The 20,936-nt window shown below is 43.3% G+C and overlaps 1 protein-coding gene across 4 annotated transcripts; it reads left to right on the top strand.

Annotated features, from left to right (window-relative positions):
- Nucleotides 1-4,150: 4,150 nt before the first annotated feature.
- Nucleotides 4,151-19,844, top strand: Tmem218 (transmembrane protein 218). Of its 4 annotated transcripts, none has more exons than XM_063256007.1 (7): nucleotides 4,167-4,296; nucleotides 6,536-6,705; nucleotides 12,043-12,176; nucleotides 14,200-14,272; nucleotides 14,657-14,767; nucleotides 15,550-15,652; nucleotides 19,027-19,844. In XM_063256007.1, exons 5-7 carry the CDS (start codon nucleotides 14,658-14,660, stop codon nucleotides 19,159-19,161), a joined length of 348 nt encoding a protein of 115 aa, XP_063112077.1. In that variant the 5' UTR covers nucleotides 4,167-4,296; nucleotides 6,536-6,705; nucleotides 12,043-12,176; nucleotides 14,200-14,272; nucleotide 14,657; the 3' UTR covers nucleotides 19,162-19,844. The 4 variants fall into 4 exon arrangements, with proteins under 4 accessions (XP_013011124.1, XP_063112077.1, XP_003472758.1 ...); XM_063256008.1 differs by lacking the exon at nucleotides 4,167-4,296 and adding an exon at nucleotides 5,008-5,024; XM_013155670.3 differs by lacking the exon at nucleotides 6,536-6,705 and having other exon boundaries at nucleotides 4,151-4,296.
- Nucleotides 19,845-20,936: the final 1,092 nt, after the last annotated feature.

The raw sequence follows: 20,936 nt of genomic DNA, 5'->3' as shown, positions 1-20,936 counted from the left end.
TTCTCCCTCAAACATATCTCCTTTTGTGTGTAATAATCCTCAGTTTTCTTGGAATCATGCACGCTTTTACAAATTTTGCAAAAGCTATGGATTCTTTCTCCCCTTGAAAAGCCCACATATACAGACAGACACTAAACTGCACCTTCTTAGTGGATCTGTGAACAATCTCTCTGCCCTCCACACACATGGCCCAGCTGGCAGACTCCAAACAAAACCAAGGAAAGCACCATAGGCTGGAGCAGAAACTCACTCACCTGCAAATTCCTTTTTTGAAAGAGAAAGGGAAGATGGAGACCTTTTAAAAAAGAATGTAAAAGTAAGAAGATTTTTCATGAAGACTGCTGTAATTTGCAGAAGTGTTCTCTAAAGGCCTCCGTGCTGAAGGGCTCAGTCCCTGGCTCATGGCTGTAGTGGGAGGAGGTTGAACCTTAGCAGAGGGGGTTTAGTACAAGGAATCCAGATCACCGTGGGGTGTGCCTGGAGGAGGACACTGATCCCTGGCCTCTTCCTGCTTCTTCCTGTCTCCCAGATGCCATTAAGCTCAGCTGCTTTGCTCCTCCACACTTCACCATGACGTGCTGCTTCATCAAAAGCCCAAAATCACTGAACCAACCAACCTGGATTGAAACTTCTTTGCAACTGTGAACCAAAATAAAACCTCTTCTTCTTTTAGATTTATTGGATTGTTTTGTTTTTGTTTTCTGGGGATTTTTGTTTATTTTTTACAATGACAGAAAGCAAATGCAGTGTACAAGAAATGAAAAAGAGAAGGTAACTCAAAGTAGTTAAAATAAATCAAGAACATCAAGGAGCCCCTAATTGGAGATATACGCTGCACTGTGTTAGTGTGAATCAGGCATGAGATTCTCTTTGCCTTCGGATTTCATAATGATTACCTGATCCTATGTAAGGTAAATTCTGCACCAGAAGACACTACTTGGACTAGTAAAGCTAGGCTCCTACTACCAATTCTGTCCACTGGTTATGTGATCTTAGGCAAGAAGTAGCTTGCCTGTATCGATCTGAGATTTCTAGATCAACACTACATGATTTTCAAAGGCTATTTCAGTTCCAACAATCTATTAGAACTGATTCATTAGAGAGAGCTAAGGTCATAAGACTCAAACCTTTTTCTTTGTCTTTTTTTTTTTTTTTTTTTTTTTTGGTACCGGGGATCGAACTCATGACCGCACACTTGCAAGGCAGGCGCTTTTGCCGCTGAGCTAAATCCCCAGCCCTCAAACCTTTTTCTTAAAATTTCCAGAAGTAAATATTTTAGGCAGTGAACCTATGGTTTCTGTAGTAACTACTCAATTTTGCTGTTGTAGAGAAAGCAGCTATAGACAACACAAAAATAAGTGAGCACGACTGTTTTACAGTAAAACTTCACCTATGGGACACTGATATTTGAATTCCATGTAATCTTTACATATCACAAAGTATTTTTCTCCTCCTTCCCAACTATTTCAAATGTAACAATCATCCTTAGCTGGAAAGCTGTATGAAAAGCAGGTGGCAGGCTGATGAAGTTCACAGGCCAGTTTACTGAGGCCTGGTTCTTTGTATCCGATAAATAATATGGTCTGAAAGATTGTGAAATTCTGAGGGACCTCAGAAGGTAAATAACTTGGCTTTACGTAGGTTCTGATAGTGGTACTAGAGGAAACTTCGGCTTACTCAGTTTCCCAATTAGCCAAATTGAAATAATGGTAACTTTTGAAACTCTACTAAAAACAATTATTTCAGGTTTTGGTATTCTTTCTGGTGTGCAAAATACTAAAATAACCACTTATGTGGAAATTCATACTTAACATCCAGGACTGCCTGGCATTATTAACTATAAAATGAACATGCAACTTTACATCCTCTCTTGAAATCATTCCATGTACCCCATAACCTTAATGACCTCTTTCCTCTTTTTTTTTTTTTTTTTTTGCGGTACTGGGGATCAAACTCATGACCTCGTACCTGCCAGGCAGGCACTTATACCACTGACCTAAATCCCCAGCCCCTTAATGACCTCTTTTTACTTCCTTCCCTATATCAGACAGAATAACAAATGATTGTACACATTTGTGAGAAGGAAATGAAACATTGCTTTTTGGTGTTGTTATCTCTTATGTTATCTCTTATGTTGTTATCTCTTATGATACCTTATGATACTGAGGCTTGAACCCATGACCTTTGCACTGAGCTACATCTTCTGTAATTTTTAAATTTGTTTTTAAAATTATGAAACAGGATCTCATTAAGTCATTAATTTACTAAGGTTGGGCTTAAACTCCCCATCCTTTGGTCTCAGCCTCCCAGTGTGGGGAGTAGAGGTGTATACCACTATACTCTGGTTGGTGTTGTTTTTGTTGATTTACTTATTGAAGAGAGAAGAAAATTATAATCCAACAAAATGATGTGCATACACACAGGGCACTTACATGTACTCTACAAGTACATATACAGCAGAGGTAAACAGCATTTTTGAAAAGCACCGTATTAAACTTGCCAAATAGAAGACAACTTTCCAAGGCAGAAAGGTCGATGGCCAGGTAATCAGTCTCCTCTGGAATGCACACACAACTTTGAGTAAGGGGCCCCGGGAGACACAGCCCAGCGGTGACAGCATGTTACTCCTTCATATCTGCCAGAAAACTAATTCCTTCTCCCAGTGAAGTGGTGAGGTTGGAGGTGAAGAGCTTGGAAGAATCTCTTCTCATGGGAGAGAAAATTTAAGAGACACTACAGGGCGTGCATCTTCATTTATGCTCATTTTTAATTTATGAAGAAACTAAAACCGGTTTGATTTTTTTTTTTTTTTTTTTTTTATCGGTACCAGGGATCGAACTCACAACTGCCTGCTTGCAAGGCAGGCGCTTATGCCGCTGAGCTAAATCCCCAGCCCCCGGTTTGATTATTAGAAGCATAAACTTCTAATAATCAACTTTCTCAGTCTCAAACTTTTGACCACTTTCTCCCAAAACATCAAGAGTTGAGAAATGGTTCTCAGCGGTCGGGCAACATTTTTCACTACTTGTCTCCATACTATGGTGCATATGCCATTGCTCATTCTTGTCTCAGTCTTTGTTCAACCAATTTCCTCGCCCTGGATTCCCTTCCCATTCTTATCCATGTGTTACAATCCAGCATTATTTTTGCTCTACCAGAGACATAACGTGCGGACTCCAGCCAAAACAAAATGTTCCTGACGCTGAAAAAGTGCCCTAAAATCTACAAGATGCTCTCAGATGTAGATCTTATCTTTCGGAGCAATCAACTATAAATTAATGTTAGGTCTTGCTTTAAAGATCTTTTCCTAATCACTTCCCGTGCTGTTGACCTACTATTACAAAACCACGCAAAGCTCACTAAGACAGTCACATCATATTTCTCGTGTGTCCTTACAATCTCAACAGCACACAGCTATATTGAACACTCAATCCCAGTGAAATGAGTTAATCAAGATACTGGCTTTTTTAATCACACAGCTTCTCATTGGGCCTCAAGATTAAACTTTTAAACACAGAAGAAATCGTTGGTTAGTGTGTGGAGTCGCAAATGAAGTGTGGGGAGTACAATAACTTGATGCCTGCATCCAATGAAATTCAACCCTCTCCTTCCCTTTCATTTGTAAAGCTATGAGCATTAAGGGAAGAATAACAACAAATAAAATGAGGCTGGCTAAGGATAAACGAAAGGTGATGTTATTAGAGCTGATGTCTTGGGCTGTTTGGTCCCACAGTGTTGTTGTGGACCCTCTGCAGTGGGCCTGGGCCGACTTCCGCCCCCACTGAGCCACTGGTTTGGGGACTGAGATGTTGATCAGGCCACCGCACAGGTACTGATGTCTTAAAGACTGCAGGACTTTAAGGCCGGGGCTGTCAGGCCCCGCCGCGGCACCTTACCGCTGAGCGATCTCCATAGTGACGGAGAAACACTAGGAAAAGCGTAACTGACCCCAAACAACCCGCCCTCAGGCCACACTGACCCAGGATTCAGTGGGTTGAAGATGATATGATTGACAGTGAAGGGAGGGTGAGGAGGCGCCACTACCCAATCTCAATGGAGGCAGTCACCGGACCCACGAGCACCGACCAATCGGAAGGCGTAACGAAGACGACGTGCCCACCCTCCATCCTCCGCGTTGCCGGGAGTGGCGGCAAACGTAAATTAGTAGGGGGAGAGATGAGCGTTAAAAAAGCGGCGCTGATTAGCCAATCCAAACTCACATGAATGAAAGCCCACTTGTGATTCGCCCTAAGTAGGCCAAAGCTCTGGCGACTCAAAGAGAATGGACCTTGAGTTGTGAGTGCAGGCCCCGCGGTGCTGGGGAATTGGTGACCCGAGCGGGAAGGAGGAAAGCGGGGCGGCTGTGACGGGAGAGGGAACAAGAGCTGGGGCTCAGGCTGCTCCGATTGAAGGAGCGGGCGGGCGGTGCACGAATCCAGCAGACCACGCTCACTGTGGGTCTGGATCCAAGGCCTGGCGACTAGACAATATTTAATTTGGCACTGATAAGAAAGTTTTGTTTCGTGCTCTTAAGAAAGTCAAAGACCAGTGCCCGATTGCCATACCTTTTGTGTGAAACCTTAATCGGTCTTAATCCCGGAGTGGGGGGGGGGGGCGGACGGCGTGGGGGGGGGCCATTCTGCGGCTAAGGCGTGGGGCAGCGTTTCCTTTCGGAGGGCGGAGAGAAGCAGGGTCCTCCACACCCTTGGGAGCTTCAGACTGGAGCCCAGGCCAGGAAGAGAGGGGCAAAGTCAGGGTCAGGAGCCAGGGAGCCCCCTTTCATCTGCGTGTTGACAGCTAGGGTTATGGTGGCATTTGAATAGCTTGGCATTTAACCCCGCTCCCCGCGCATGTTATTTTATTAACAAAAGTAAGGCGTTTTCTTACTGTTTTAAAATTCAATGATAGTGAAGTATTTATAGGAGAAAAATAAAAGAATGAAAGTCACCTAGTCCTACTTTAAGCCTTAGGACCAGCTACAAAGAAAATCGAAAGGGATTACTCCAGAAGGACCACTCACTCTGGTAATCCATTTTCTGCTGCAGTCAAGGACTTGAGCGTCAGTGAGGAGTGGGAATGGGAGCGTCAGTGAGGAATGGGTGAGGTGTCACCCAGGAGCGAGGGCCCCTAGCCATACTGTCCTCCCTGACATCTCCGTTTGTCTTGGCCCCTAAGTCATCTTATCATGGCTGTTGGTGCCCTCAGGACCCTGACCCTGTCGTGAGTGCTTACCTTATCCAGTAGTTCAATCACCTGTAAGCCTCTCTCAGTTTTCCCACAGAGCTGGATGAAAGGGCCTGTAGAACTAGCTTTAGGAAAAGCACACACTACACGCATATCCAAAGGGGTCCGAAGAAACATTCATGGAAAGACCTTGTGGCATGGAGCATAGAGGGAAAAAGATGGCCCGGTAGTCGTTCTTGTCAACTACAAACAAGGTGTTCAGATTGGGAGAGACAGTTTTGGGGACTGTTTGTTTTTTGAGAGAGAGTCTTGCTATGCAGTTCAGTGGCTTTGAGCTCACTGTGCTCAAAGCCCCATGATCCTCTTACCTCATCCATCAGAATGCTGGGATTATAAGCACAGACCACTAGATATATCTGGTGTGCTTGTATGTGTGTGTGTGTATTCCTATTCCTATTCTAGTTTACTTGTTTTCATTGCCATGAATATTAACTAAGTGGACTTACTTTTGAAATCAAGTTGACTAAACTATCAATTTTCGAAGAAGATTTGAGGAAGTACTAAGTATTCAGTAAGAATACTTCACCTTGTATCCAGTGTGACTCTAAATAATATCACTATTCTAATAAGGAGCTACAACTATTATCCTCACTTAGAATTAACAACCTAGAATGACCAGATGTTTGCTTCTCTAGAACAGCAATACATCCAGGCCTCCTTTCTATCCTTAGTAAGAAAGTGCTGGTTTGGTTATCAAGTGATCTGCCTTATCTTTAGAAGAGCCTGGAGCTGTGAATCGAATTAAAGGCATACCGTGTATGGAACCCAGTGTCTCCTGAGGGTGTAAGCATCTAGTTTCTAGTAGTACAGCTTTACCATTTGACCAAGCTTTAACTACCGTTTATCTATCATGTATTCTAAGTGTGAGAGCTGTTCCAGGGCCTGCAGGTGTAACATTCAAAAGAGCACTAGTTGGGGGCTGGGGATTTAGCTCAGCGGCATAAGTGCCTACCTTGCAAGCAGGCAGTCGTGAGTTAGTTTGATCCCCGGTACCAATAAAAAGGAAAAAGACAAAAAAAAAAAAAAAAAAGCACTAGTTAATGCATGCACATGCACACACACACACACACACACACACACACACACACATGACATGTATGTGTTTGAGACGGTCCCACTGAGCAGACCTGACTGGCACTACAGAGATCTTTCTGTGTCAGTCTCCTCATTGCTGGGATTATAGGAACATCCTACCATTTCTGGCTTAGTTATTGTCTTAGCAACCGTACTATTAGCTCAGTTAAGCAAACTAGACACCTGAGTCATTTATTTTATTTAATTTTATTTTAAGATACTACTACTTCTGACTGGCCTTGAACTCCCCACATAGCCCAGGCTACCCTTGACCTTGTGGCAATCCTCCTGCTTCAGCCTCCTGAGTGCTGGGATTATACACGCATGCCACCATACCTGGCCCAAAACCTGAATCACTTGTCCCTTGACTCCTTCCCATTTCCACAGGTAAGATGAGCTCAGATTCTTATCATCTGACATCTGGAAGATTGCTGTGGTCTTCTAATTGGTCACACATCCCTGAGTTCTGATCCAAATTCATGGGCACCTTGTTACTATTCATCTTTTTAAAATTTAAGAATTATCTAGAGAATATTACATTGGGTAATGTAATAAATAGCTATGCTTTGCCAATCAGACTAATCCATGTTAGCTTTCTGGCACATCCACTAAAGTTTTTCATTTCAGAAAAATAAAAGATCACGACCTTAGCTCAGGTCCCTCTGGTCCTTTTCCTGCTCCCATCCGTCCCCACAGGAAGACACCTCGGAAATCGTGCGTCTTTCATTTCCAGGGTTTCTTACTTTTGCTCTGTGTATGTAAATCACAGGCAGTGTATGTAATTTAGATTTTCAATTAATTTTAAAACACAGCTAATGATAAACTAGGGCTTTCCTTTTGCACTTTTATCACTAACACTCTGAGATACATTTGTGTCAAAATGTAAAGATCAAGTTTATTCATTTTAGATGTTTGTCATTAGTATATATTGTATCTGTTCCCTTATTAATGAACATTTCATTTAGCTTTTTTTCCTGCTTTTTCTTTAATTAACAGAGCTATCATGGCAATCCTTGTATGTATATCTTCATAGAGAACAGTTTTTCTCAGACAGTAGTTCCCCTAGGGGGTGGTACCAGCCCTGGCGTGCATTTTGGAATTTGCAAGGCATATTTAGTTATGACTGATTGGAAAGGGGGTCGTGGGGTTTGCTGAGCAGGGCTTGGGACATGGGTATTCTGGATGGAACATTCTGGACGCGGGTAATGGATGGAACAGTCTCAAGTGAAGAATTACCCTGTATCCTGCATGGCTTTTGAGTATCCCACAGGATATTCATTTATAATTATCTGGGCCTAGAACTTAACTCTATTTTTTTGTATTAACATAATGTATTTTTTGGCACAGTTTAATATAGTAAAATTTCCAGGAATGTAACTCTAATGTAAATCAAGAGAGAATTATACTAATTTGTGGTTTGGAACTTTAACAAGAGTTGTTCCTCACTCTAGAAAAATCACATAACCGAAGGCAGCACAGCTCGTGGTATTTGAGCTGCCAGTACAACACACCTGCATAGACTGCGTGCGTAGCGCTTGCATTTGTGGGGATTCTAAGTTTAGGTGCGAGCATCTGACTACTGTACTTCATTATGTATTCTAGCGTAGTCAGCCTGAACATTTGTGTATTTAAACATATGCTATTTCATCATAAATCACTTCCATTTAAAATTGGCTTCTGAATGTGATACAGAGGAGAGGTCGGATTTTATTATTTTCCGGTTGGGTAATCACTCCTCCCACCACCGCGTACGCGGCCCTCCACCGCGTGAATCACACAGTCGCTTCCTTTCCGCATGATGTTCTCACAAATGCACGGATCTGTTCCTGGGTTCCTCATTTGATGCCACTGGTCCATGTGTCTTTGAGCCATCATCACACTGTTTTAATTACCTTGGTTTCATAATGTAGCTTGTGGCAGTTGGTAACAAGAAAGGCAAGTTGCCATCCTAGTTCTCAAAATTGTTCTGGCTATTCTTGGGTTTTTACTTTTTTCGTGTGAATTTAGGATTTGTTTCCATGTTCCACACACAAAAAAAAGTGCTTCAGATTTTGATTAGAATACATTAAATTTATAGATTAAGGAAAATTGAGATCATTTCATCAAACCATCCCATCTAGGCCCATGGGTTTTTTCTCTTTTCAGGGCTGCTTGATTGCTCTGTCCAGGTACTTTTAAAGTAAAATGTCTTTGAATAAAGTTTTATAATTTTAGCTATAAAAATCTTACAAATCCTGTGTTATATTTATACATACTTATATACATATACAGATATATCTTTTGTCTTAGTTACTTTCTCATTGCTGAAACAAAATACCCAACACCCACAAGTTTAAGGAAGAGGGGTTTATTTTTCCTCACAGTTTGTAGAAGTTTCAGCTCATAATTGGCCATTCCAAGGCAGAGGGGCACGGCAGCAGGGGAATAGTTCATGGGAGGACAGGCAGGAAGCAGAGATCAATCAAGGGAGGAGGAAGCTGTGTGTATTTCCCGGCCAGCTAACTCTGTCTATCCCGCCTCACCTCTGAACATGGTACCCAGCTATAAACCCATCAGTGGACCAATTAAGTGCATCACACACCCATGATCTGGTCACCTTCCAAAAAGCCTCACCCACAAACATACAAACGTATTAGTGAGACATCGTATAAACCATAACTCTTTTTACTATGAAAGATTCGAACATATTCTAAGATAAAGAAAAATATCCTAGTGAATACCCACACATTCATCACCTAGCTTCAATAATTAGCTTGTGGCCAGTTTTATTTCATATTGGCCCCTTTCAAATTCCTGCACACAATTTCTGTTACCGGTAATTTTTTATACCTGCATCTGTACATATGTGTACCACAGAAAATCTTCAATGTTTAAAAAAAAACTTTTTTACTTAATGTCAAATATTCAGCCTGTTCTAATTTCCTCAGTCATAAAAGATTTTTTACAAGTGCTTGGTTTGAATCAAGACTCAAACTGGGTCTGCATATTACATTTGGCTGATAGGCCTCTTAAGATTCTTTAAACTTTCTAATGAAGTGTAACACACAGGTAAATATACAAGTCCTAAATGTGTAGCTAGCTGTGGTTTACAGAAATGAGCAAAATCAGTAATACACAGATCAAGAAACAGAGTTATAGCAGTGTTATGGCTGAGTTCTATATGTCTTCCCAAAGCTTCGTGCCCTCATAGGTGGGGCTTTTCAGAGCTGGCTGGATCTCGGATGCGTGATACGTGATGAAGGGCGAGATGAAGGGCGGTGGTATTAAATTAACCCACTGATTAGTTCGGGGTAGGTCTGGTGGTGGGTCTTGGGGTGTGGCTAAGGATTGTAGCCTGGTGGGATAAAAGGGAAAGGGAGGCTGTGCATTCCTGCTGCCTCCCGCCTGCTCTGCCCTGGACTGTTTCTCCCCCATGGTGCCCCTGTGCCATGCCATCCTGCCTTGGAGCCAGCAATCTAAACTGAAACCTCTACAAACTAGGAAGTGAAAAAACCTTTTCTCCCTTAACTTCTGGGTGTAGGGCATTTTGTCTCATGACAAGAAAAATAACGAACACAATTAGCACATCAACACTCCTAATCACTATGTTCTGCAGAGTAAACAGACTCCTGACTTCTTGGCCTCCCAAAGTACTTTGGCCTGTTTTTTAAACATTATAAATGAATCTTATATTATGAACTATTTTACTTTTATCTTCTTTACTTAATACTTATGAAAAAAGTACCTCCATCATTGGATACAGTGATAGGCTCACATTTATTTATGCTATTTTGTTGATAAATGAATAGATTGTATAATACCACACTTGATCGATTCTTTTAGTGGATTTGTGGGTTATTTCCTTCTGTAACTTTTCAAAATTATTGCAGTGAGGTATCGTTTGTTTATTAGTACATGCAGTAATGTTTACATTTCTCATGTGGAGTTGGTACCTGTACATAATATATCTTAATTCCTTTTTTCATCCCCTTTGTCCCTCTCTTCCTCTCTCATACGTCCATTCAGATGAATGAGTAAAGAAAATGTGGCATTTACACACAACTATTACTCTGCCACGAAGAAAGATAAACTTGAGTCATTTATAGGAAAATAGGTGAACTTTGAGGCCATAATGTTAAGTGAAATGAATTGACATATATGTTTAAAGATTGCATGGTTTCTCTCTTATAAATACTATATAAAGTACAAAATAAAATATAGGTGATAGGAAGTAGGGAGATAGATCTTTCCCCAATGGGAAGGAGCAGTGAATTTCTGTATGTGTCTAACTTGTCAGGAATCCTCCTAGGAATTGAAGAGGTGGATCTAGGTGTGTGAATGTCCAGCTAATAGACATTACCAGGTCTTCGCAGCAGTGGTAACAGTTGATCCTCTTACCAGCAGTGGACGGGGGTTCTATGATTCTTTGTCATTGCTGTCCCTTTATGTTGTCTATCATATTCATTGTAGCTATTCGGGTGGGTGTGGAGAAGTACTAAATTTTGGTTTCTATTTGCAATTTTTTGATGACCAAGTTGAGCTGCATTTCACATATAGATCATTCAGATGTTTTCTGTGTCAATATTTGTGCTTTTTTTTCCACTGTCATTTTCAGTACTGGAGATTCAACCCAGGGGCACTCTACCACTGAGCTGTATCCCCAGCCCTTTTATTTTTTATTTCAAGACAAAGTCTTGCTAAGTTACCCAGACTGGGCTCAAACTTGTGGTTCTCCTGCCTCAGCCTCCCTTAGTGCTGGAACTAAAGGGGTATGCCACCATACCTGGCTGTTCTTGTTTTTATTTGTTTTAACTATTAGATTTGATGCAAGTATACCCAAATTTTCCACTGAAATTCTGAGCATGTTCATTTATTGCAGTGCTTAAGTCAGTTTTTGCTTTGTATATTTGAAAGCTACATTGTTAGGTTTATATTTGTTTCAAGTTGTATCTTTGGTGACAGTTCCTATTAATATTCTTCAAAATTGTATGCATTTTTCTTAATACTTATATTGCTTTACGAACTGTTTTAACTTTTTAAATTGTAGTAAAAACATACAAAATTTATTACCCAAATCAATTTTAAGTATTCAGAATATTTACATTTTTCACTAAAGATGTGGCTCAGTGGAAGAATGTTTACATTTTTGTAAGACAGATCCAAATCTTCTTCATCTTACAAAGCTAGAACTCTGAACCTATTGAACGTTTCTCTGTGCCCTCCTTCCCCTGGTATCTTCTTTGTTAGTATGCTTTTGTGTGTTTTTAAATTTTACTTTCACTCTGCTTTTTGTGCACCTTTTATAGAGAGCTGTTTTTATTTTTTAAAAATGAAAGCCTTTCAATAGTCTGTTTGCATTTACTGTAGCTATTGTTGTATTTGGTTTTAGATTTCAATCGTATTTTGTATTTTTACTTTTCCTTGCTTTGTTCTTCCCCAATTCCCCCTTTGCTTTTCTTCCTTTACTTTTTTTCATTGTATGAGTGTGGAAGTTATTCATTTATTTCTTTTGTTTATACTTGTCTACCTTTTTTTTTTTAAAAAAAAAAAAGCAGCATGTATACATAGCCTAATAAAACCCTGATAGAGAATCATTAATTCTTACCTCTTGCAGAGCTAAGGAATGTCTGTAGACCGCTTTGACTTTGAACTGTTCTTTCCCTTCTTCCATGTGAGTGTTGAGTAATATTTAGTTCTTCCTTATTTGCTAACCACTAAAAAAATTGTTCATTTCTGTGATTACAGGAATCTCCATAGACAACATCGGCTGGTTTGATGTCCCCTTACACTCTCCTTGTATCTTATGCCTCCTCTGTGGGTTCATTTTCCTTCTTGCTGAAGCACATCTCCGAAGAGCTCTTTGAAAGGGATATTGAGAAGTAAGCCCATGTCAGAATTCATATGTCTAAAAGCATCTTTCCTTTATGCTTACTCTTAAAGGACTCCTACCTGTCCACCTGCCGTGGCACCCTAACAGAGGCTTCGGTTTCATCTCTGCTGGGATAGCATGGGTTTCTCTCTTTCAGTCTAGTTTTCATGTCAGCAGATATCAATACTGCCTTGACAATGTGATGAGAACCCTAAACTTGCCTGCGATTCAAATTTCTTTTGGGTTAGCATTTTTGTTTGTTTGTCTTTCCACCCATGGTCAGAAGCACTTGGCCAGCTCTCTTCCAGCTTCTTAGCAAATTTTTCAGATCCTGTTTCAAAACCCAGGTCAACCTTTGTGGCACAGCATGGTACACTATCCACGGTCCAGTCTCATTCTGGGCCTGAGGCCTCCTCTGGCCAGGCCTGGCGGCCTGGTGGGGATGTGCCTGGCACCAGGACCTCTCACACCCGTGACCTTAGCTCCTGCTTGCACTCAGGCTGAGTTACAGTTTTGTTTCGGGAACTTGAGGATTTTCCTTCACTGGTCTCTATGTATTCAATGTTTAAATTCCATTTATTGAGCATCTCCATGGTCACTTCCACTGTTAGCCCTGGCCAGCGCGTTTCTTGGGAGTGAGTCACCTCTCTGAACCCTGATGTGACCTTGGTACTCCCTCACCTGACTTGCAGACTTGGTGACCCTGCTTCCTGTATTCATTCAACAAATATTTATTGCACATAACTTCTGCACATAACAAACTGGGAATACGTACCAGGGTGTGGAAAATACAAAATTTACACCCTCGTAAGTTTATTGTCTTAGAAAAAGAAACCATCAGCGAGCGAGTAAAACATGCAAATGGTAGAGAGGAAGGTACAGAGTACTTGTCCAGCGTGCATAAGACCTTGAGCTCAGTCCCGGGACTACAAAACAGAACCATTTTAGTTCCTGCAGCCCTTTTTTCCCCGGAGCGCAGGGCAGACGGCCCTCACTTCTGCCTGGACATGTCTGCCTTTGCTGTCCTGACTCGTCATACCCTGCTGTATGATGTGTCATTCTGGGGAAGTACAGAATGTATGTGACCAAATAAATGTGATTTTTTTTAATTTTAGCAGTTGACATTTAAAGCTTCTTTTTCAGTAACTTTGTAACACACCTTCTCATAGATAATATTTTCATACTTAAATAATCATAGTAAAGAAAAACAGCAACCTAAGAAAGAATTTGTTTGCTTAAAATCATCCCTGACATGGAAAAGCAAAATGGGGCGGGGGTACTCGCAGTTACCCTGTGGGGAGTTGAATGGGGGCTCCCCAAAAGATATGTGCAAGCCAAGTGTGGTGGCGCATGCCTATAACCCCAGCACTCGGAAGGCAGAGGCAGGAGGGTCATTGTGAGTTTGTGGCCAGCTGGGGCTATGTATTTAGTTCAAAGCTAATTTGAACTACCTAGAAAGACCCTGTCTCAGAAAAACACAAATTAAAAATTTCCTAAAACAATGTAGCAAAACAAATGATAAATCCATATTCTAACGTCTAGAATATGTGAATGTGGCCTTAGTTGGCAAAAGAGTCTTTACAGATATAATTAAGAATCTGGTGATAAGACCATACCAGGTTATTGTGCAGACTTAAGTCCAGTGAAAAATATTTAATGGACAGACAAGAAGCAAACAGAAACAGAGAAGGCGGTGGAGATGGAGATGAGACAGATTGGAGTTTGAGTCACAAAGCAAGGAGCAGTTTGAGCCACCGGGAGCAGAAGAGACCAGGGAGGGCCTCATAGATCCCAGGACAGCTCGCCCTGCCCATGCCAGTGTGAGACTGTGAGAGGAGTTTTGTTGTCACAGCGCACTAACGAGGAAACAAACCTGTGCCCTTTGTAGTTAGGCTGCACTGACACCTATAATATAGATACAGTAATATCTTCCTTGGGGCTTCCTGCCGTGGTTTTAGGAGACATATTTATAAAATATTTAGCACAGAGTAAACACCCAAAAATATTGATAACTGTTCTTCCTCCTCTTTAAGGATGGGCATTTTCTTTCTTTGGTGAATAAGAACTCTGAGAATGCAGTGAAAATTCCTGTCTTGGGATCGCCTGGTGAGTCAGAGTCCAAACTGAATTGAACCTGCAAGCTTCAGCCTCTGCTTGGGTGCTGGAGCTCCCAGCCCTGGCGCCTTCTAAGGGTCCCCCGTGATGGTTTTGTAGCAGGCAGAGTTCAGCCTTCCACTGTGGGCAGGGGGAAGAAAACACACTGGAACCCACAGACCACATTTCAATTAAATGATGCAACAGAGCAGAGGGTAATTTCACAGTGTCCACCACCGAGAAAGGCTTTGAGCCCCTCTACAGGGCTTCCAGGATGGGGCACTGCTGCGAGCTAAAGACCTCCCGTCTCTCGGGGTACAGGCTTTCTGTCTCAGGGCCAGGCTTGGGCACGGTGGGGCCCAGCCCGGTGGGAGCTGACACCACCTTCTTCCCCAGGATGGCTGGCACGGTGCTGGGAGTGGGCGCCGGCGTGTTCATCCTGGCCCTGCTGTGGGTGTTGGTGCTGCTGCTGTGTGTGCTGCTCTCCAGGGCCTCCGGGGTAGCTAGGTAAGGCATCTTTCCAGCCGGGAGTCCTAGGTAAAAGCAATTAGAGGTGAAATCGCTGACGCTCATTAAACATTTAGAATTCAGAAGATCATTTTTGTAATTACTGGCAGTTTGAACGAGTTGCATTTTAACCTCTTATCAGAAGCACTAACTGTGTTATTTATGCCCTAAGGCAGAGGTGGGAGGAGAAGGGAAGTGTATTTTTCAGTTCTTACTGTGGAGGACATGGGTGGGGGTGACACGAGATGACAAGAAAATATGCCTTCCCTGCCCACTGAATTCCTTGGAGTTGTATGTGGGAGATTTTCTTAATTGTTCAGATTGATGACATGCATGCTTGGTCTGCTCCCTAGAGCTCTAGACCTGGGCCAGGGGAAACTGCAGAGCATTCTATGGGCTGGAGCTGCGCTTTATACCAGGGGTTGATTTTTAGAACAGTTAGGCCATAAGCTGGCCCTGAAAATACAGCAGAGTTATACTCAGGTGAAGCAGCATCAGTCCGAAGCAGAGCTACAGCATTTCCTCAGGTGCTCTGGGCTAAAAACAGGTGAACACGAGGAGAGGCTGCTTTGATTTTTCTTGATTATGATTTTATGTGGAACAGGAAAATGGCGGACTCCCCTTGGTAGACTTTGGTGTTACCCAGAAGAAACAGGAGGGAAGGGTCTGGGGTGGCGGGGACGGGTGGCAGGCCTGTGGTCGCTGGTAAGGGGCAGCGGTGGAACCTGTCTGGGCTCGTCGCTTGGGGAGGAAGCTGTTAACAGCACTTCTTTCTCACCCAGGCTCTCTGTGGTTTTTGTATTCCTCGCTGCGGTGATTGTCACGGCAGTTTTGTTACTCTTCCCCCGAGCCAGCGAATTTCCAGACCTGGCAGTGGAGATGAAGGTAAAACTGTTGGATTTTGGTACCGTGCTTTCAGGCCCAAACCTCCATTCCGCCCTTCAACCCGACATGTGTGAGAATTCTCACTTTCAGGCAGCTCCTCTTGTCACGCAGGGAAGGAATCCTGTAGTTCCCGCCTGCAACACCACAGGCAGGGATCTGTCTGATTCAGTCTCAACCCAGCTTGCATCAAGCTAACCACCATGTGTTGAAAGGCCACCTCTTACTATGAGAGAGAAAAGGAGCTGGTCACTGACGGACCTGCTCCTAAGCAAGGTGTTCCCATTGCTGCAGAGCCTTAAACTCTGGGCCCACGCCCCAGGCGGCCCTCAGCCCAGTGACACGCCCTTGCATTTGCTGTGGAGAGCACTGCGTCCATAGATAGGCAAAGCAGAGCCGGAGGAACATCTCTACAGAAAGCAGAAGGTGAAGATGTCCAAGGGTTGAGCCAGGCGTGGCAGTGCACACCTGGAATCCTAGCTGTGGCATTATTTTCCTTGAGTTTTCAGAGCTAAGTGCCTTCTTTTCTTCATGCTTTAGGCCCTAGGTAGAGCTGAATCAGGAGGATCACAAGATTGTGGCGGGCCTCGGCAACTTAGTGAAACCTTCAAAACACAACAATTTTTAAAAGGCCTGGGGAGGAAGCTCAGTGGTAGAGCACCCCTAGGTTCAATCATCAGTAGTCCAAAAAGGGAAATAAAAGCTATAGATCAGTGGTGGCGAAGCTATGACGCATCTTCTCTCCCACATCACAGGGCTCACATAAAATCAGCACGTGGGCTGATTTTATGATTGAAAGCTCTAGGTTCGCCATCACTGCTGTTTGCATCAGTGCTAACAATTCCTGGGTCCTCAGGACCATATCTGCTGGCTCCCACCTCTGTGAGTAAGTTTTATCACCTCTCATCCTTTTCTGGAGATGCCGCCTGTCCTGGCCCATCCCTGACACGGTACTCTGGCTTCATTAATCGTGGCTGGTGTCAAACTCATAGGATATTGAGAAAGGATCCCTCTGTCCCATTACTCCTTCTGTTATCCTTTTTACTTCCATTTTAATGTTTAAAGTCGAATAATATAGTAGCTAATATTTCTGAAAGGAATGCTGTATGCTGGATTCTATGATCAATATGTGTGTATTATGTCATCTAAACCTCAGGACAGCCCTAAGTAGTATCATGTGGGCACTTCTATCTTCCCCATTTTACAGATAACAATACTGAGGCTGTAAGAGATGAAGGTAACTTGACCAAGGTGACTCATATGCATAAAAAGACAGCAAGAAATCAAGCTGAGGTCTGTCTTAAAACAGTCCTCATTGTCTGGGGCTTGAATAGCGAGGGCCACCCCAGAGAACTCACCATTTTGATATTGGAGAGCCATACACAAAATTATATAACTTAGAGAATGGCAGACACACACTTCCAGCTCTACCTAGGGCCTAAAGCATGAAGAAAGGAAGGCACTTAGCTCTGAAAACTCAACGAAAATAATGCCACAGGAATCCAGGGAATTATTTCCATGGCTGTTGGTTTTCTGTGTGCATTTGGAAACTACCCAGCCGGTGTGGGTACCCGTGTGCAAACGAGGAGGAAATTCCACCTCAGTGTCCTTGTCTTCGTGGTAAGGGAGACAGTGACATCAGCTGTGTGTTTCCACCCTGAGAGGATGTGAGAGAGAAGATGCCCCAAGCAAACACGGCTTTGAAATCAAGCTCTGTTCTCCATCACATGACTTCAGACTCCTCAGGAAACTGAATCTGGGCAAAATAGGTTCGCCAGCATGGCCACAGAATCGGACTCCTCATTTTCAGATTTCCAGAGCTTGGCCGTGCAGCCGCCCGGCTCAGTAGGTATCAATAATACATGACCTGGGCCTTCCACACCCAAGGCCTGCTAATTGGCTAATTAAAAAGCGAAACAGTCCACCGAACAAACATGCAGCCCGCAAGAGACGCGTTCAGTGCTGAAGCCAAGGTCAAAGTTACGTTAAAGCTCTTGTACAAAACTGACCTTAGCTGGAAGTTGACGGTGGGGAATCTCCTGAGGACTCGGGGTGTCTGTAGCCCTCTTAGAGTCTGCAGGGCTCAGTGATGCCATCAGTGCTCGGGTTCCACCGACGCCTTGTCAATACTGAACTAGTTTTCTATCACCGCAGTAATAAATTCCTGCAGCGGCTGCAGGGTTCTGCAGAAGTCCAGACCAAGTCTCGCTGGGCTAAGATCAGGGGTTTGCAAAGGTGGTGGTCCTTGTGGGGGCTCTGGAGGGGAGCCTTTCCTCACCCGTCCAGCGGCTAAGTCTCTGGCCAGCAATGCCCCATGTCTCTGCTCCCGGCCCGTCCGTCCTTCTCTTCCTGTAACTTGTAAGGACCCTCGTGGTGACCCCAGGCCCACCTGGGTTGGGTGTCCAGGCTAGCCTTCCTATGTTAGGGACGGCTGGTTAGTAACTTTAATTCCCTGTTGTCCTGTGATCTGACAGTCTTAGTTTCTGGGGACTGGGGTGTGGGCAGTTTTAGACAACTTCGTTTTGTCTGTGACAGTCACCTCTCAGTTATTTTGGATTCTCTTGGGTTTTCCAAACTTCTGTAAAGTCACCTAGTCACAGTTCTGTGGTTCATGTTGCTGTGCCATTAAGTCTATACATTAAATCGTGTTTTCCTGCCCAAATTTAAGTGCCACCATTTGGCTCTGGGGCGAGTGGAGTTTAGGTGGTGGACTGCAGGCAGGTGGGCAGAGCCCACCCCGGTTACATGTCTGTGTCAGCAAAGGCAGGTAGAGTGGGGCATCAGGTGTGACCGGTTTACTGTATCACAGGGCAAATTCCTTGTCCTTTTTAAACATTTTAGTATCTCAGGCAAATGGCCATTTTCCCTCCTTGTTAGGATGCTAGGTAACAAACATTAGAATTCAGAACTCTTCTGGTGACAGCTATAAAGAGGCACTGTCTCACTTTGAAAGCAAACCCTTCACAGCTGCAATGGGGTAATGGCTTTTAGGGCTGGGTCCCAACATGGGGTTTATTATATTATTGTATCTTCATGTATGTTTATGAGGTTTCCTAGGACCAAGTAAGCTTCGTATTAACTCTTTCAGGTAACTGATTTCAGAACATGAAAAGAACTCATTCAGGAACTTCAGAGCATTTATGAACCTCTTAAATTGAGCTATCCCTTCCCTGCATTTGGTAATCTTTGTATCTCCTACTCAAGGAGTTGAGGGACAGAATCTTTCTTGCCTGTTTGCAGGCAAGGCTCAGGGTGGGATGCTCCTGGGAGTTACAGCCATAAAGTGAACAGACTCCGCTGTTCATCCCAGATTTCAGATGGATACAGCCCGGATGCTGGTGTGAGAGGGATTTCATTTTGACACCTTCTTTCCCCAGATCGTGGACGCCTTTTTCATTGGGCGCTATGTCCTGCTGGCTTTCCTGGGCACTGTCTTCCTTGCAAGCCTCTTCTTGGTTCTGACGCATCATGTCCTGGAGCCCATCTATGCCAAACCACTGCGGTCCTGCTGAGCGCTGTTTGGGAAATGGAGTCCCGTGGCCTCCCGGCCTCCGTGTGGATGCATCAGTGCACAGAAAGCCACTCTTCAAGCCCTGTTTTTACAGCCTTTGTGCCTGAAGAGTAAGGAACTGTCCATGCTCACCAAGATAACTGTCCTGAGCCTTGGACTCTACAAACAGGGTTGCAACATGGTCTGGGGGACACAGTCACACCCACTGGAAAGGAATATTGTCATCTTGCTCTCTGTGCTTTAGGAATTTCACATTTGGAAAGAGAAACAATAATTATCTGCTTAGAGCAGATTTTCAGTGGTTATTAGTAAGTAGATTTTGGAGTATTTTGGCTTCTGCTGTCCAGTAGAAGAATCTTTTTAATAACACAGTATGTAAATTTTTGTAACTTTTGTTTTTGTACTGAGGAATAAACACAAGCCCTTCACAGTGAGCTCCAGCTCCAACGCTGGTTTTATTTTTCGAGTTTATTTTTGGGCTTGCTAAATTGCCCAGGTGGGACTTGAACTTGCCATCCTCCTGCCTCAGCCTCCCAAGTACTCGGACTATAGGTGTGTGTGAGATGCCTAATTATGAGGTTAGACTCACAAAGGAAAGATTCTCAACTTTTCCCTACTTTATAATAGGGCCTTTAATAAATAGGTTGTAGTAAAAATTAAATAAACTTCAAAGAAATGAGCATACTATTGGCATAGAAGTGTATACTTAATCTTTCTAACTTGTTCCCTTGATTCTGAATTTTAAGCCAGAAAACTCAGCTTCATATAGCTCTGGGATTCAGGATAACATTTCTGACATGGAGTGCACCAGAGTTTGAGTTTTTTAGTGATGGATTTCACTGAGTTTGGGAGATTAGACAGGTATCAGAATTTAATGTCGAGAATGCACATTCCTCACTAGCTTTGGAGAAAGGACCACAAAGATAGGAAGCGATCACAACCAAAAGGGACTCCTCTTAATTAAATGAGGTACACAAGGGCCAGAGATCCTGGAAGAAAAACAGGGATTTATGGCAGCCAGACAGAGACCCACCACTCACACATCTTCCCTTTAATCCCCAGGAGGTCTTGAAATATAAAAATACCAGCTTCAGAAAGCTGTGGCAAAGAATCTGACCTGCAAATCAGCTGTGGGTTGTTGTTTATTGCTTTATTAAAGAGGGAAGTGACTGCTATTACCTTTCAAGAGTTCCATGAAATCATACGCAGAATGGTCAATAGTTATATCTATATATAGCTTCCAAATTATCACATTAAAATAACTTTTGCATTTGAGTATCTTTCCTTTGTAAGAGAGTGCAAGAGGTCTGTCTGTGCACCAGGGCCAAAGGCCTGGACCTCCCTGTGGTGTCCCAGGTGAGTCTCCACTGGAAAGCTGAAGAGTCAATCCTGAAAGCCAGGAAATGACATCCAAGTTGAAACCAAAGACTGGAGCTCGAGGCAGGAAACAGGAGCAATCTTTGCTTCTTCCTTTCCCTTTTATACCATTCTGGCAATGATCCTCCCTAGGGTGAGTCTTCTACATCCAGAATTATGCTGAGCCAATTTAGTTGAACATTATTTCCTCAAATTGACACAATCAACCATCACACCCATGAAGCTCTGTAGAACTTTGATTGAGAGCTTGAGGGAGATTAAGGCTCTTCCTTCTTTCTGTCCTGGATCCTGTTGTCAGGGTGGAGGTCCCCAGTCCTGCCTCCCCTGAGGGGCTCAGCCCTAAATGACAAGAGGCAAGAGCTGGTAACTAACAAGAGTCCCGGCTTGGTGAGGGTCAGG

This window comes from Cavia porcellus, unplaced genomic scaffold, assembly GCF_034190915.1.
Source record: "Cavia porcellus strain 051 isolate PalLab524CR breed Dunkin Hartley unplaced genomic scaffold, mCavPor4.1 scaffold_9, whole genome shotgun sequence".
Taxonomy (NCBI): domain Eukaryota; kingdom Metazoa; phylum Chordata; class Mammalia; order Rodentia; family Caviidae; genus Cavia; species Cavia porcellus.
The sequence above is the reverse complement of the archived record's forward strand: the minus strand, read 5'-3'. Positions and strand labels throughout refer to the sequence as shown.

Excerpts from the sequence above, each read along its gene's own strand:
- Tmem218 (XM_013155670.3), top strand. The coding sequence starts at position 14,658 with ATGGCTGGCACGGTGCTGGGAGTGGGCGCCGGCGTGTTCATCCTGGCC. Across the intron at positions 14,768-15,549 it reads AGGGCCTCCGGGGTAGCTAG|GCTCTCTGTGGTTTTTGTAT; the intron begins GTAAGGCATCTT and ends TTTCTCACCCAG. Across the intron at positions 15,653-19,026 it reads ACCTGGCAGTGGAGATGAAG|ATCGTGGACGCCTTTTTCAT; the intron begins GTAAAACTGTTG and ends TTCTTTCCCCAG.